The 17,723-nt window shown below is 45.2% G+C and overlaps 1 protein-coding gene across 1 annotated transcript in view; it reads left to right on the top strand.

Annotated features, from left to right (window-relative positions):
• Nucleotides 1-17,273, top strand: part of LOC122926871 (membrane-spanning 4-domains subfamily A member 4A-like) — a 42,743-nt gene extending 25,470 nt beyond the window's left edge. The window contains exons 4-5 of the mRNA XM_044278379.1: nucleotides 8,237-8,356; nucleotides 17,003-17,273. Coding sequence (XP_044134314.1) covers nucleotides 8,237-8,356; nucleotides 17,003-17,110 — 228 coding nt within the window. The 3' untranslated portion in view covers nucleotides 17,111-17,273. The remainder of the gene's footprint in view (nucleotides 1-8,236; nucleotides 8,357-17,002) is intronic.
• The last annotated feature ends 450 nt before the right edge of the window (nucleotides 17,274-17,723 follow it).

The following is a 17,723-nucleotide window of genomic DNA, read 5'->3' as shown; positions in this document are numbered from 1 at the left end:
TCATCGCTCCTCAGAGTGTCGATATCTGCAGTTAAGGCGAGGTAGTCTGCCACCTGTCGGTCGAGTCGTTCTCTAAGGCTGGATCCCGAAGGGCTGTGGCGATGTGTAGGACTGAAAAAGCTCTGCATGTCCTCCATCAACAACACATCTGTAAAGCGTCCTGTCCTTGCCGCCGTGGTCGTGGTAGGAGGAGGATTACTTTCACCTCTTCCCCAGTTAGATTCCATTTGTGCTGTGACATCCCCATTATAAGCTGTGTAAAGCATATGTTTTAGTTTGGTTTTGAACTGCTGCATCCTTTCTGACTTCCGGTAATTTGGTAACATTTCCGCCACTTTCTGCTTATACCAGGGGTCTAGTAGCGTGGCCACCCAGTACAGGTCGTTATCCTTCATCCTTTTTGTATGAGGGTCCCTCAACAGACATGACAGCATGAAAGACCCCATTTGCACAAGGTTGGATGCCGAGCTACTCATTTCCCGTTCCTCCTCCTCACTGATGTCATTGACGGTCTGTTCTTCCCCCCCAGCCACGTACAAGACGATGGGTCCCAGATAGGTGATAACAACGAGCACCCTGGGATGCCTGCTGTGGTTGGTCTTCCTCCTCCTCAAAGCCACATTCCTCATCTGACTCCTCTTCCTCATACTCCTCTTGCAGCGTTGCCGCAGGTCCGGCAAGCAATGATGACAAGGCTGTTTCTGGTGGTGATGGTGACCACAACTCTTCCTCTTCACGCTCATCTACAGCCTGATCCAGCACTGTTCGCAGGGCACGCTCCAGGAAGAAAACAAATGGGATGAGGTCGCTGATGGTGCCTTCGGTGCGACTGACTAGGTTTGTCACCTCCTCAAAAGGACGCATGAGCCTACAGGCATTGCGCATGAGCGTCCAGTAACGTGGCAAAAAAATTCCCAGCTCTGCAGAGGCTGTCCTAGCACCCCGGTCATACAAATACTCGTTGACGGCTTTTTCTTGTTGGAGCAGGCGGTCCAACAAGAAAAAGTGGAGTGTTGAATTCCAACGGCTGTCGCAAATCAAGCGCCTCACTGGCATGTTGTTTCGGCGCTGAATGTCTGAAAAGTGCGCCATGGCCGTGTAGGAACGCCTGAAATGGCCACACACCTTCCTGGCCTGCTTGAGGATGTCCTGTAAGCCTGGGTACTTAGACACAAAGCGTTGTACGATGAGATTCAACACATGTGCCATGCACGGCACATGTGACAACTTGCCCAAATTCAATGCCGCCAACAAATTGCTTCCATTGTCACACACTACTTTCCCGATCTCCAGTTGGTGCGGGGTCAGCCACTGATCCACTTGTGCGTTCAGGGCGGACAGGAGTGCTGGTCCGGTGTGGCTCTCTGCTTTCAGGCAAGTCAACCCCAAGACAGCGTGACACTGTCGTATCCGGGATGTGGAATAGCCCCTGGGGAGCTGAGGGGATTCAGTTGATGTGCAGCCAGACGCCGCAGCAGAAGAGGACTCAGCCGAGGAGGTTATGGAAGAGGATGGAGTAGGAGGAGTAGAGGAGGTGGCAGTAGGCCTGCCTGCAAGTCGTGGTGTTGTCACCAACTACTCTGCAGAGCCACGCATTCCATGCTTGGCAGCCATCAGCAGGTTGACCCAATGTGCAGTGTAGGTGATATACCTGCCCTGACCGTGCTTTGCAGACCAGGTATCAGTGGTCAGATGGACCCTTGCCCCAACACTGTATGCCAGAGATGCCATGACTTCCTTTTCAATCACAGAGTAGAGGTTTGGGATTGCCTTATTAGCAAAATAAATTTGTCCGGGTACCTTCCAATGTGGTGTCCTAATAGCGACAAATTTTTTGAAGGCCTCAGACTCCACCAGCTGGTATGGTAAAAGCTGGCGGGCTAAGAGTTCCGTCAAGCTAGCTGTCAGACGCCGGGCAAGGGGGGTGACTCTGTGACATTGGCTTCTTACGCTCAAACATTTCCTTTACAGACACCTGACTGTGGGCAGATGAGATGGAACTGCTCAAGGTGAGAGGCGGAGTGGCGGGTGGTTGAGAGGGGGCAAGGAGGACAGCAGTGGTTGACGTGGCTGAAAATGCTGGACCAGAAGGAGGATGGTGGCTTTGAGCTTGTGTGCTGCTTCTACTCGTTCATCATGTCTTGATCCCATAGGCGTTTGTGATGTGCGATCATGTGCCTTTGCAAAGCAGTTGTACCTAGGTGGGTGTTGGATTTCCCACGACTCAGTTTCTTTTGGCACAGGTTGCAAATGGCATCGTTGTTGTCAGAGGCAGACACACAAAAAAAAGCCACCCTGCTGAGCTTTGCAATTACGGCATTCTGGTGGTGGCAACAGCATGCGTTGATTGGCGTGCTGTCTGGCTGACCCCGTGTGCCGATACATGCTATCTGACTGTGCCACTAGCTCCTTGCGACAACCTCCCCCTGCTTCCAACTCGTCTCCTCCTTCTCTCTGTCTCCCCTTCTGAACTTTCCCCCTCTTCTTCTTCTCTTCGAGCAAGCACCCACGTGGCATCCACAGACACATCGTCATCATCAACCACTTCACTTGTATCTGACACCTCAGCAATGGAAGCAGCAGCAGGTACAACATCATCATCACACTGTACGTCCATGTGTGTAATGCTGCCTGACTGAGACATATCCCTGTTATCTACATCCCCTGGCAATAATGGTTGCGCATCACTAATTTCATCCAACTGATGTGTAAATAACTCCTCTGAGGGATCAAGTGAAGCGGCTGTGGTGGCTGTGGTGGTAGTGGTGGTGGTGGCGGCGGGCAGGAGAGTGGTAACTTGAGAGCAGGTGACCAAAGCTGAGCTGGAGGAGGAGGGTGCGTCAAGGTTCTTAGCGGAAGCTGTTGAAGATTGGGTGTCCTGTGTAAGCCAGTCAACTATTTTCTCAGAATTTTTTGGGTTCAGGGTACGTTGCCTCTTAACACTGGGCATTATTCCAGGGCCAGTGGAAATCACAGTACCATGAACACGATGGCCCCTGCGGCGTGGCCTGCCTCTGCCTGTCATTTTTTATTAGATAAGTGTTACTATGCGTGCAAGGTACTGTACCACCCTATATAAGTGGTGGGCAGTGGGCACAGTACAGTCTGTGTTGGCCTGACACACACAGGCTTGCAAATGTGATTAGATCACAGAAAATTTTAAATAGAATTTTTTTTTTCTGCAAGGTATTTGAGTGAATGACACTCTGTAACGGTTTGAGTGCAGGCCTAGCCACTAGCCAGTGGGCACAAGACAGTATGTGTGGGCCTGATGCACACAGGCTTGCAAATGTGATTAGATCACAGAAAAATGATAAATATAATTTTTTTTTCCTGCAAGGTATTTGAGTGAATGACACCCTGTAACGGTATGAGTGCAGGCCTAGCCACTAGCAGTATACAGTATGTGTGAGCGCCTGACACACACAGGCTTGCAAATGTGATTATGTCACAGAAAAATATTAAATAGAATTTTTTTTTATCTGCGAGGTATTTTCTGTCACACCCTGTATGAATGGTGTGCACTGTGCACACAGTGGTGTCTATGTCTGAGCCTGCAGCCTCTCACACACGGGCAGCTAGGCAACTGCAATATATATATATATATATATATATATATAAAAATATAAAAAAAGCACACTGATGTACCAGCCCTGAAAAGGGCTTTTTGGGGTGCTGTCTGGATGCTGTCCTTACAGCAGATGAGTCTGTGGACACAGAACAATGCCCTAGCTAACGCTTTCCCTATTGAATCAGCAGCAGCACTGTCCTTCCTCTCACTGTGAATGCAGCTTCCGAATGAATCTAAAATAGATGCTGTCCAGGAGGTGGGAGGGTCTGGGAGGGAGGGTCTGCTGCTGATTGGCTGGAATGTGTCTGCTGACTGTGAGGTACAGGGTCAAAGTTTACTCAATGATGATGTATAGGGGGCGGACCGAACATCGCGTATGTTCGCCCGCAGCGGCGAACGCGAACAAGCTATGTTCGTCGGGAACTATTCGCCGGCGAATAGTTCGGGACATCACTAAAAGGGATCACTTACATTCACGTCTCTTTGGCATACTATTCACTTACAGACCCTAGAGGGTATAGCAACAGATCAATTTTGGCAAAAAAATGGGATTCTTTATGTCACACAGGTTGTTAAGAATAGAGAGATTAAGTCGTGAAACTATCACATAAAATAGTGAATCTTTCATGGCTTAGGTATTTTCAGCTTTGGTCAGCACTTTTTAGTTTGAATGATAAATCACTGTTAGAAATAGATAATACTTCTCTGTTAAATGGGTGGGTAGGGAATATATCACAAAGAATGAAGATTTCAAACATATATAAATTATTACTTAAGTCACGTTTTGGAGAGACACAATCGCTGGGACAAAGGGCCTGAGAGATGGATTGTCCAAATATACAATTGGTAGGGTGGGGAAGCATTTTTACTAACTTCTACTTACTATCTCATAACTTTAATCATGTTTTAATACAGTTCAATATTTATCACAGATTATATGTTGCCTCCATTTGGTTAAATAAGTGTGGATAGAGATAAAAGATACCTCCAAATGCCCTCGGTGTGATACTGTAGGTGCGGACTATCTGCACATGATCTGGGCATGCCCAGAACTTGGAGCCTTCTGGAATGGTATTAATAATCTCCTTACCCCATAAATTGAAAATACGGATTCCTTTTGAGCCACAACTGTTTCTAATGAATGATTTTTCATCACTAGGTAGTCATAAATATCAAAAGATCCCGCTAGGTAGAATACTATTATTGGCCAGAGTTCTGATTAGTCGGAGCTGGTTCGCATGCCATACTCCAGAGGTAAACAATTGGATAAACCTGGTTAATAAGGTTTAAAATTACGAACGGATTCTTTATAAGCAGAGAGACGTACTAGAGAAATGGATTAAGATATGGGAGGACTGGAAGTGTTGATTTAATTATGTATTTATTTATTTTCCTTCTCCTCTTTTTTCTCTGCCCTTTATAGGAGGTGTGGGAGGGGGTGGGGGTGGACGCATCACAGGAAGGGGGGCGGCGGGAAAGGGGGTTAAGGGTAAAGTGGTATTAATTATATTAAGCTTGAAGTTTCCTTGCGTATTGTTTTTGTATATTAATAAAGGTGTTGAAATTTAAAAAAAGAAAAGAAAAAAAAAGAAGGTTCCAGTCTACCTAGAAATGGTATATAAGGAAAGCAGTCAGAGCCCCTAGTGTTCTGCAGGGACCAGTGTTTGGAGAGAGAGACTCATGTCCGATTTCATGAGTGACCAGAAGAAGATGCTGAGATGGGGATGCTAAGCCACAGACCATAGGTCACAAGCCCTGTGACAAAGGAGCCACTCGGACTACTGAGTGACAGACTGTGGGCCTTTTGTCCAGGGTACCAGTCTTCTGAAGAGAGAGAGGGACAGCTAGCTCAAGCCTTTCCTCCGAATCATAACCTTCTTCTGCCAGGCAGGAGACTGGAGAAGCCAGTCCTGTGCATTGCCTATATTGTTTTGCACCTGAATTCCTCCAATAAAGAAGCACCCTGGTTTGCTGCAGACCCTTACTTATTTCCCATTGGGGTGCGCCATGTCTTACCATGCCTTCCGGAGAGCAGCAACATGTTTTGACACCTCGACAGTGTCCAGGGGACCCAGTGTAGCATTGGGCCCACCCCAAACCCGGCCACTGCACAAAATACTAAAAGGATAAAACATGTACAAATGTACTTAGTATAAGTATACTGTATCACTCAATATGGAAGTTACCAACCAGTATAAGGCATAATTGTAAGTTTGGGCTCGACCCACACCTCAGGACCTGTAAGTTTTGCACCACGGCTTCTTTGATGGTATTTTATTTTATTTTTTAAGTATGCTGCAGATGTGTGCCATTGACTTCCATCATATAGAAATCTATGCCAAATTCTTAAAGAGGACCTTTTATCTGTTTTACTTATAGGAGCTAAATACCTGTTGATGCTGCCACTCAGTTTTTTGTTTTTTTAAACATCGCCCCTACACCCCGCTGTGCCCGCCTGAAGTTCTTGCGCTCAGTATGTTAATACTGCGCATAGGAACAGGGAGGAATAAACACCAGGGTTTCTCAATGGGCGTCTCCTTCTCCCTGGCTGTGCCACAATCCAATCACAGCAGAGAGCATCACAGGCAGGGAGAAGGTGAGCTTTTTTTTCTCCCTGGCTGTGACGCTCTCCGCTGTGATTGGATCGTGGAACAGATAGGGATAAGGAGACACCCATTGAGAAACCCTGGCGTCTCCTCTTCCCTGTTCCGATGCTCAGTATTGACATACTGAGCAGGAAAATTACAGGGGGGCACAGCGGGGGGTAGGAGCGATGTTTAAAAAAAAAAAACGGATGGCAGCATCAGTGGGGGTACCCCGCAAGTACAGGTATTTAGCTCCTATAAGTAAAACTGATGAATTGAAAGATCCTCTTTAAAGGCTATGTACATCTTTGGTGGCATTTTTTTTCTTATTGCATTGTACTCATTTTGAGCTAAAAATCTTTTTTTCAATTGGTCTTTATTAATGCACCATGCCTTACCATGCGTTCTGGAGAGCAGCAACATGTTTTGACACCTCAACAGTGTCCAGGGGACCCAGTGTAGCATTGGGGCCACCCCAAACCCGGCCACTGCAATTTGGCATCACGCAGAGCCGTTTTTCCTGCATAACTTTGAGTTTATCTAGTAGCTGGTTCTCTCTGCTCTGTCAGACAGGGAGCTGAAGGACTCCTTATCTCTGATCTCAGACCTTATAAACACATTATAGAAAAATTCTTATTTTACTGATGTGGCTTAAATCAGCACAAAGTGAAAGTACCATTTACAGAGCTAGAAAAACAGTTAACCCTTTGTAACAGAACAGCTCAATATTTTTTAATAAAGACCAATTGAAAAAAATATTTTTAGCCCTAATTGACTAAAATGCAATCATGAAAAATACCCCTCAAAGTGTACATAGCCTTTAATCTATATATTTTTAGGTAACACAGTTGTAATTTGAGGTGGGACGACGAATCCGTGGAATCCACGAAGTTGGATTCGTGGAATTCGTGGACTGGAATCACGACGTAATTTAGTAAAATTCGAATCCGACAAATACCAGCGGGGACCAGTGCAGTCCCTGTATTCTAATGCACCGACCCCGCTCGCTGTTGTATAATCTTATCTAACCTGTAGGCATTGTTAAGATATAATAATCATGTGTAATCCATCTGTATTACTTACAACATTAAGTTCTGTAGCAGAGAGGAGGGAGGATGTAGGCTGGGAGGGCGGGGAGTCACTCACTACGTCATGCGCCTGCGCCGCCCACTTTATGAATGAAGCAGGTGGCACAGGCGCGTGACGTAGTGAGTGACGCGCCGCCTGCCCACCCTCCCGGCCTGCCTCCTCCCTTTACTCTGCTAGGGAACTTAAAGGGGTTATCCCATCTTAGACAATGTGGGCATATCGCTAGGATATGCCCCCATTGTCTGATAGGTGCGGGTCCAACCTCTGGGACCCGCACCTATAATAGCGCTGGCTCGGCTATTTCCGTCGGCCCCATAGAAATAAATGGGAGCGGTGGCTGCGCATGCACGGTGTACTCCCATTCACTTCATTGGGAGAGGCGGGGAGCTGTGCCTGATGGTGGATGGACCCCGGGAAACCCGGGGTCCTCCAGCCACAGCGCTCCCTGACTCTGTTCTTCTTATAGGTGCGGGTCCCAGAGGTGGGACCCGCACCTATCAGAGAATGGGGGCATATCCTAGCGATATGCCCCCATTATCTAAGATAGGATAACCCCTTTAACATTGTAAGTCGGATTCGGATTTAAAAAAAATTGGATTCATCCCACCTCTTAAAAAAAATGGTGTAAAAAAAGTAATTTTCAATCTAGGAGTAGGCTGTCAGAGGATGGGCATAATTTATGAGGAGGTATGCTCATCATAAATTAGACACATTCTCGGGCAGAGCAAATACAATAAAAGACCAGCATTTTATAAATGACCCCCAATCCTCTTGTCGTCTTCTCCTGCAGTATACCGCCTTCCATTTGCCCTCTACTTCTTGCTAACATACATTCAGGAAAAGAGAGGGTAAAAGGAATGGCATCACACATCTCTTCAGGATCAGACAACACAAGGTTTGTTTGTAGTCTGTAACCATATAGACACGTAGGTCTGCATAAAAGTTGTACTGTAAATTTTTAACCAAATCTATTGCTTTTTATCTCTTTCAGCCTGTTTATAATGGTGTTGCTGCATTTTTTTTAATGCTTTTTACGCTGATCTTTTGCATTACCATATCCACAAGTATGTTTGCATGCAGAACTGCCTGCCGATCCTCTTTTCATGAAAATGTAAGCTACTTATTTTATAGCCTATTGCATTCACTAAACAGGCTTTGTATAATGCCTACTTATCCTGAGGGTGCGACGACATGGCTTGGTTGTGGGTGCTGTGGTCGAGTACCTGGCGGCCAATTTGGCTTCAGCTGCCTCTTATTTAGCTAATTAAGACTGTACCGTATAGTCGGCCTGACTTGTTAATGGCTGCGCGGCACCTTCAATACCATCCGGCCATTAACAATGCAGGCCAGCAATACAGTGCAGTCTTCATTAGTTAAATAGGAGGCAACTGCAGCCATGCTAATTGGCCACACGGTACTCGACCACAGCACAGACGCTTCCTGAACACCCCACAACCGGGCCATGTGGTTGTACCCTAAGAGGAATAGTGACTAAAGAGTTAGGTCTCAGGCACACACAAAGCCATGTACACATACCTTGCACAGTGGCAGAGTGAGAAATGACAGTATGTTGCCTCTTGGACATTCCATGCACTGCTGTATAATGCATGTAAACCATGTTTTCTTACAATATACATTCATATTATAGAAGTGGACTTGAGGCTTTGGATACACATGTAGGCTTGAATGGAATTTAAAGTGCCTCCATAAGTGACTTCTTTACTGTAACTGAGATCAGTGTGGGCCTGGACTAGCTTAGCCTTTGAACTGAGGTGTCCTTAATTGCTGGAGCCAGGAAAGTAGCTATAGGAGGTGCAGAGGTAGCAGTCGCTACCGGGCCCAGGAGCCTGAGGGGGCCCAAAGACCCTTGTGCCGCATAATAAAACTCCAGTATTATAGAAAGTGCACGCTGGTCAAGTTACACCTCTGGCTGGAGGGAAGGGGTTAGGTCAAGAATTTGTCATGGGGGGGCATTTCAATTTTTGCCTCAGACAGCATGAAGGCTATGTGCTTCACTGCGCCGGTCCACAAAGCACTGAGGAAAGGTGGGCCCAAGCTGAACTACTGCACCAGGGCCCGTGAGCCTTTAGCTACGCCCCTGGCTGGAGCAAACTTTTATTTCAAAGTAATGCAAAACCAGTGGTTGGGTTGGGTAAGAGAGGGTTTTACTGCTGAGGCTGGGTCACAGGCTGTCGGGATACTGGGAGAAGCAGATGCGCAAAGTAATCAGAGATATATATATATATATATATATATATATATATATTAGACATTTTTATATAGCAAATGTTGCTGTTTATGTTCATGGAGATTTTACATACACTTTAATACACCCAAAGACCATACAGAACTTTATACTATTGTGCATTCAATCTACGAAATACTCAAAAGTGACATGATCATCAGCAGAAGATAATAGTTTTCAGTTGGAAACACAAGGTTTTTCTAAGCTGTAAACTAAATAACAATCAAAAACAAGAAAATACATTTTATATGGATGTACATGACTATATAGGCAGGGCATCGGGGCTTTACTGGCATTACTGCAGTCAGGGGGCATGGGCTTAGCCATCCTCAGTCCAGTGAATACTGATGACGCTACAGTATCTAGACTTTCCTTTCAATGACAATTATGGGGGGCGGGGGTCTCTCCCAGCACACAGGGGGTCATTTATTAAGACTGGTGTTTTAGACACCGGTCTTAATAAAGCCCCATAGCTGGCAGTGGATCCGCCAAAGTTATGAAGCTGGCTTACTTTAAGACCATTCTCTCGCCTAAAACGTAGAAAACTATAGAAAGTGATGTATGAGACAGGCCTGCCGGCCCATCCTCTTCCCCACCCACAATCTTAGACCTGGGTGAGCAGGGAAAAGTTGCAGATTGCATCATATTTCAATATAATCAATGACCCCATAGACTTTTAGTAACTAAATAATTTTGTGTCTGGTGGGATTTGAACACCTAACCTATTGCATGGCAGTTACATTTACGCTTACCATATATTATAAACCTGAATATTAATATTTTCAAAAAAGTTGCTAAGTAGAATTACTGTTCTAAATAAATCATATGTAACTGAAATGAAGGGAAAAACAATTTTGCCATTTTTTATTTAAACTGTTTATCAATCACTATAAATAGTGTGTTTTTTTATATTGTAAGAGTTTATTATTATGATTACAGGGATACTAAATACTGTTTGTGATATTTAATAGTAAATATGTTATATAAATCACATTTATTGTAATAGTTTTTGCAGAAAAATTAAGTTTTACCATGAGCACTGGAAAATAAAAGTTTTTTTATTTCACAGGTCTTTACTGGAAATTGAACCCAAGCCTATACCAGCAAGTCTAACCATTATACTACATGATTACACATGCACAGTAAAGTTATGTAGTCTAGTGGTAGCGTACTGCCTACCGTTTTAAAGGTCTGGGACTCAATTCCCAGCAGAGGCCTGTGTAATAGCCTTTAGCAAATAAAAGTTATGTCAGAAAACGTTAACTATTATTTCTAGCAGTTTTTGTTTATGGTAAAGGATACATTTTTCTGCAGTTATTGTTACTAAAAACACTGAAAATAACGGGGCAAAAACCATTTCAATAAATGCATTTTTGTAACATGCTTACTTTTAAATATCACAAAACAGTATTTGGTATCCCAGTGATTATAATAGTCCACAAAATATAATAAACACATTATTTATGGTGATCGGAAAACAGTGGAGATGAGCGAATTTCATATTTTGAAATTCGTTCACGCGTTTGGTGGTAAAAGCAGAATTGCGTTTGGATTCCGTTACCACAGGTCATAACGCAATTCTATGACGGAATGCCTTTAGAGGCATTCCGTTATTCATTCCGTCATAATAGAAGTCTATGGGCTGCAAAACAGATCCGTCCCGTTTACGTTATGCAGGGGAGTCCGTTATGCAGGCCATAGACTACTATTATGAATGATTGAATAACGGAATGCCTCTAAAGGCATTCCGTTATGCATTCCATCATAGAATTGCGTTATGGTCCGTGGTAACGGAATCCATAACACAATTCTGCTTTTACCACCAAACGAAGCATGAATAGCGTAAATAAAAATGTCTTGTTTTTTTTTCCCTTCATTAACCCCTTAGGGACCCATGACGTATCGGTACGGCATGTTTCCCGAATCCTTAAGGACCCATGACGTACCGGTACGTCATGGCTTTAATTCGCGATTCCGGCGCCGCGGGGGTTAATCGGAACGGGATGCCGGCTGAAATCATTCAGCCGGCATCCCGTAACAACGCAGGGGGGGGTCATTTGACCCCCCCGTATAGACGATCGCAGAAATCTGCGTTTCCGGTCCATTCGGGTGTGCTGTGACCCGATGAACCGGAAAAAGACTGCGATCGGTGGCGTAATTTTACACCACCAATCGCAGTCCGAGGATTTGAGGAGGCGGTGCTGGCCCTGGTGCTGAACACTGCTGTCCAGGGTGCTGATTGGTGCAGGGGAGAGAGGCGCGAGATTCAAACTTCCTGCGCTCCTCTCTCCCCTCCTCTTCCTGTCCAGCACCCTGACCGTGCAGCATCGTCCAGCACCAGCTCCTGTGTCCCCCTAATCGGCATCCATCACCCTCCTGCACCCATCGCCACTCAGGTAGGTTAGGGTCAGTGAGGGAGAGGCACCATTAGGAAGGGAAAGAAGGGAAAAGTTAGTTAGGAAAAAAAAAAAAAAAAAAGAACTTTTACACAAAACTTTTTTGATCCATCTATCAGACCCCAGAGCCCCCCCTGCCACTTGCCCCCCCCTACCAGCCCCCCACCACCCCCCCACCACCCCCACCACCACCAGCCCCCCCCCCACCCCCCCCATCCATCCCCCCACCAGCCCTCCCCCAGCCCCCCCCCCCCTCACCACTAGCCCCCTTACCACCACTTTTTTATTTTTTTTCTGCGTTCGCTGACTGGTCGGCACTTTAGCGTCCGTCCACTGTTAGCGCATCGCCCGCCCCACCGCTGATCAGCGTTGTACCGCTGATCAGCAACTTTGAACTTTTTTTTTTTTTTTTCCTAACACTTGCCCCTTTATTTTCCTTTTTTTAGTACGCGAACACCCGTTGCCCCCACACACACGCACATATAATAAGGTTTCCACACACGCACACCTACACGCACACACACCCATGGCCCGCCGGGTGTTCTCGGCCGAGGAGGCATACGCCCAGATTGCCTCCGACTCCGAGAGCCCCAGTGAGGATGAGGATGACCCCACATTCCTTCTGTCATCCGCATCCTCCTCATCATCATCGGATGACGATGAGCCACCAAGGCGGCGGAGACGCCACCAGGCGGAGCCAGGGGCCACACATGCTAGGGATCCTGTGGCCCACCCTAGTACGAGCCGCCCTGGGGTTCGTACTGGTTTCCCGGCCCACCAAATAAGTTCACCGGAGCCCCCTGCTGATGAACTTAGCTGGTGTCCCCCAGTGGACTTTGAGCCTGAGATTCCGGATTTCGCTGGCAATCCTGGAATCCAGATTCCCACAGTGGGGTTTAATGAAATAGACTTTTTTAGTTTTTTTTTCAGTAACCCACTGGTGAATTTGATGGTGGAGCAGACGAATCTGTACGCCCAACAGTTCGTCGCTCAAAACCCAGGCTCATTTTTGGCTAGACCCGGTGGCTGGACGCCGGTCAGTGCAGCCGAAATGAGGACATTTTGGGGCCTCGTGCTGCATATGGGTCTAGTCCAAAAACCCAGTGTCAGACAATACTGGAGTGGGGACGTCCTATACCAGACCCCACTGTACAGTATGGTCATGACACGTCCCCGGTTTGAGGCCATCCGGAAATGTCTGCATTATTCCGATAATGCAGCATGTCCACCCCGAGGTGATCCTGCCTATGACCGGCTGTATAAGATACGGCCGGTCATCGATCACTTTGGGGCCACATTTCAGCAGGCCTACGTACCTGGAAGGGAGGTCGCGGTTGATGAGTCTCTCGTTGCGTTCAAGGGGAGACTCAGTTTCCGCCAATACATTCCCACAAAGCGGGCGAGGTATGGCGTGAAGCTATACAAAATTTGTGAGAGTACCTCAGGGTACACTTACAAATTTCGTGTGTACGAGGGGCGAGATTCCCGTATTCAACCCCCAGAATGTCCCCCCACTCTGGGTGTTAGCGGGAAACTCGTGTGGGACCTTATGCACCCACTGCTGGATAAGGGTTACCACTTGTATGTGGATAACTTTTATACCAGCATTCCCTTGTTCAGGTCCCTTGCCGCCAGATCCACGTTCGCTTGTGGGACCGTGCGGAAAAAATCAGCGCGGCCTCCCTGCCCACCCCCTCCAGGTACCTATCCCCAGGGGTGAGACCCGTGCACTTACCAGTGGAAACCTGTTGCTGGTCAGGTATAAGGACAAGAGGGATGTGCTTATGCTGTCCACAATCCACGGTAACAGCACCACCCCAGTCCCTGTGCGAGGTACCGCGGCAACGGTCCTCAAGCCCGATTGTATCGTCGACTACAATCGGTATATGGGAGGAGTTGATCTCTCTGATCAAGTCCTCACGCCATATAATGCCATGCGCAAAACCCGGGCATGGTACAAAAAAGTTACGGTCTACATGGTGCAGGTTGCCATGTACAACTCTTTTGTACTATCCCGAAGCGCTGGCAGCACAGGGACATTCCTCCAATTCTATGAGGCAGTCCTCAAAGACCTGATCTTTTCGGACCGGGAAAGAGCAGGCCGGAGTACCTCGGGAACTGGAGGCGCCCGGATCATCCCTGGCCAACACTTTCCAGGTGTGGTCCCCCATACTGGAAAGAAGGGACGAACCCAAAAAAGATGCAGAGTGTGTCACAAGAGGGGGATACGGAAGGACACCACCACTCAATGTGACACGTGCCCCGATCATCCGGGCCTCTGCGTTATCGATTGCTTCAGGGAGTATCACACTTCCATGGAGTACTAAATTTTTATAATCCCCAACAGTCCACTAGAGAACATAAAACACTATGGCTCTTAGACTTTGGAGACACAGAAACAATTTTTTTTCCCCAAAAAAATATTAGTTTTAGAGCAGGCATCCTCAAACTGCGGCCCTCCAGATGTTGTAAAACTATAACTCCCAGCATGCCCAGACAACCTACAGCCATCAGCAGGGCATGGTGGGAATTGTAGTTTTACAACATCTGGAGGGCCGCAGTTTTTAGGATGCCTGCTTAGTGTCTCCAAAGTCTGAGAGCCATACATATTGGGCATCGTCGCGTGCGTAAAAGTCGTCGCTATAAAAATAACATTTGACCAAACGCCTCGAATGAACGGTGTTAAAAATATAAAACAAAAACTGTGCCAAAACACCCATTTTTGGGCAAAATTTCTATTTGAATCCCTTTTGCCGGTAATAAAGCAAGGGTTAACAGCCAAACAAAACTCAATATTTATGGCCCTGATTCTGTAGTTTGCAGAAACACCCCATATGTGGTCGTAAATGGCTATATAGCCGCACGGCAGGGCATAGAACGAAGGGAACTCCATACGGTTTCTGGAAGGCAGATTTTGATGGACAGTTTTTTTTTTTGACACCATGTCCCATTAGAAGCCCCCCCTGATGTAGCCTAGACTAGAAACTCCAAAAAAGTGACCCCATCTAAGAAACTACACCCCTCAAGGTATTCAAAAGTTACTTTACAAACTATGTTAACCCTTTAGGTGTTCCACAAAACTAAATAGCGAATGTAGAAACATTTTTAGAATTTAATTTTTTTGTTACATTGCCTCAAAAAAGAGTAATATAGAGCAACCAAAAATCATATTTACCCCTAAAATAGTCCCAAAACAACAACCACCTTATCCTGTAGTTTCCTAGATGGGGTCACTTTTATGGAGTTTCTACTCTAGGGGTGCATCAGGGGGCTTGAAAGGGTACATGGTGTAAATAAACCAGTCCAGCAAAATCTGCCTTCCAAAAACCATATGACGTTCCCCTCCTTCTATGTCCTGCCGTTTGGCCAAACAGTAGTTTACGACCACATATGGGGTGTTTCTGCAAACTACAGAATCAGGGCAACCCATTTTGAGTTTTGTTTGGCAGTTAACCCTTGTTTTACTCCTGGAAAAAATTGATTATATTGGAAAATTTTCCAAAAAATAGAAATTTCTAAATTGTTTCTCCATCTGCCATTAACTCTTGTGGAACACCTAAAGGGTTAACAAAGTTTGTAAACCCAGTTTTGAATACCTTGAGGGGTGTACTTTCGCAGATGGAGTCACTTTTTTGAAATTTCTATTCTAGGGGTGCAACAGGGGGCTTCAAATGGGACATGGTATAAACAAAACCAGTCCTGCAAAATCTGCCTTCCAAAACCCATATGGTGTTCCCCTCCTTCTATGTCCTGCCGTTTGGCCAAACAGTAGTTTACGACCACATATGGGGTGTTTCTGCAAACTACAGAATCAGGGCAACCCACTTTGAGTTTTGTTTGGCAGTTAACCCTTGTTTTACTCCTGGAAAAAATTGATTATATTGGAAAATTTTCCAAAAAATAGAAATTTCTAAATTGTTTCTCCATCTGCCATTAACTCTTGTGGAACACCTAAAGGGTTAACAAAGTTTGTAAACCCAGTTTTGGATACCTTGAGGGGTGTACTTTCTTAGATGGAGTCACTTTTTTGAAATTTCTATTCTAGGGGTGCAACAGGGGGCTTCAAATGGGACATGGTATAAACAAAACCAGTCCTGCAAAATCTGCCTTCCAAAACCCATATGGTGTTCCCCTCCTTCTATGTCCTGCCGTTTGGCCAAACAGTAGTTTACGACCACATATGGGGTGTTTCTGCAAACTACAGAATCAGGGCAACCCACTTTGAGTTTTGTTTGGCAGTTAACCCTTGTTTTACTCCTGGAAAAAATTGATTATATTGGAAAATTTTCCCAAAAATAGAAATTTCTAAATTGTTTCTCCATCTGCCATTAACTCTTGTGGAAGACCTAAAGGGTTAATAAAGTTTGAAAAAACAGTTTTGAATACCTTGAGGGGTGTAGTTTCTAGAATGGGGTCATTTTTGGGAGGTTTCTATTATCTAAGCCTCACAATATGACTGCAAACCTGAACTGGTCCATAAAAAGTGGGATTTTGAAGATTTCTGAAAAATTTCAAAATTTGCTTCTAAACCTCTAAGCCTTGTAACATCCCCAAAAAATAAAATATCATTCCCAAAATGCTACACACATGAAGTAGACATATGGGGAATGTAAAGCCATCACAATTTTTGGGGGTATTACTATGTATTACAGAAGTAGAGAAACTGAAACTTTGAAATTTGCTAATTTTTCAAAAAAAAATGTAAAAATTTTATTTTTTTTGTGCAAAAAAATTAACTTTTTTGACCCAATTTTAGCAGTGTCATGAAGTACAATATGTGACGAAAAAACAATCTCAGAACGGCCTGGGTAAGTCAAAGCGTTTTAAAGTTATGGTCAGATTTGCAAAAAAATGGCCAAGTCCTTAAGGTGAAATAGGGCTGAGTCCTTAAGGGGTTAAACTCATTATTACAGTTGGTAGAAGTTAAAATGGCATGACGCATAAAAGAAAAAAGTTATGTCTGGTATGGCTACGAATGTGAGAAGGGTGGGGGGCATATAGATTGCCTGTAAAGAGCCATGAAATTCCTGAATGCAGCCCTGTATATAGGTAATGTTAATCAAATGGTACTTCACTTGTACAATAAAAACTTTTAATTTTTATTGTTTTATTTCAGATTGTAGTCATCTATCAAACCACATCTTTGAACGTATCTGATGCAAACAGAGATGTTCCTCTTGACTCCACAGCAGCCTTGACGTCTGACTTAAAGGCACAGACATGAAGTCATTTGTTTATGTAATATACCGTAACCACTGCAAGAAGAATACATTAAAAGGGGTTGTGCCTCAAATATAATTGTATCTCGCCCAACAAATATAATTGTATCCCGCTGTTATATCGATTGCCTCAAATACTGCCATTTATTAAAACTGCCTTATTCTAAAGTTATTAGCCTATCATTGCACCCTGCGGCAAATCTGTGTTGATATTCAGTTGCTGTTCATATTGTCCTGCACTGGAGGCTTGTAATGTAGGAAGTAGAAAGCGTCACTGGTAAGACAAAGGGGCGTGGTTAGTGTCACATGATCTGCTGATGTCAGGACACAGCTCGCTGCCCTAAGGCTGTAAAGGCTAATCTCTGGCACCCCAGTTGTGGTAAAACTACGACTCCCAAGATCTACACTTGCTTGGCTGTTCTCAGAACTCCATAGAAATGAAGAAGCATGCTGGGAGTCGTCATTTCACCACAGCTGGAGTGCCGGTGGTTAGCCATCACTGCCCTAAGGCAAGATCAAATCGCACATGACAAACCAGGAACAGGAAGTTGGATGAAAATACACTTTTTTTCTAGACCCAATATATAACTTTTCAAACTTTATTTTAATAAGAAGCAT

Source organism: Bufo gargarizans, chromosome 2, assembly GCF_014858855.1.
Source record: "Bufo gargarizans isolate SCDJY-AF-19 chromosome 2, ASM1485885v1, whole genome shotgun sequence".
In the NCBI taxonomy this organism is placed as follows: domain Eukaryota; kingdom Metazoa; phylum Chordata; class Amphibia; order Anura; family Bufonidae; genus Bufo; species Bufo gargarizans.
The sequence above is the reverse complement of the archived record's forward strand: the minus strand, read 5'-3'. Positions and strand labels throughout refer to the sequence as shown.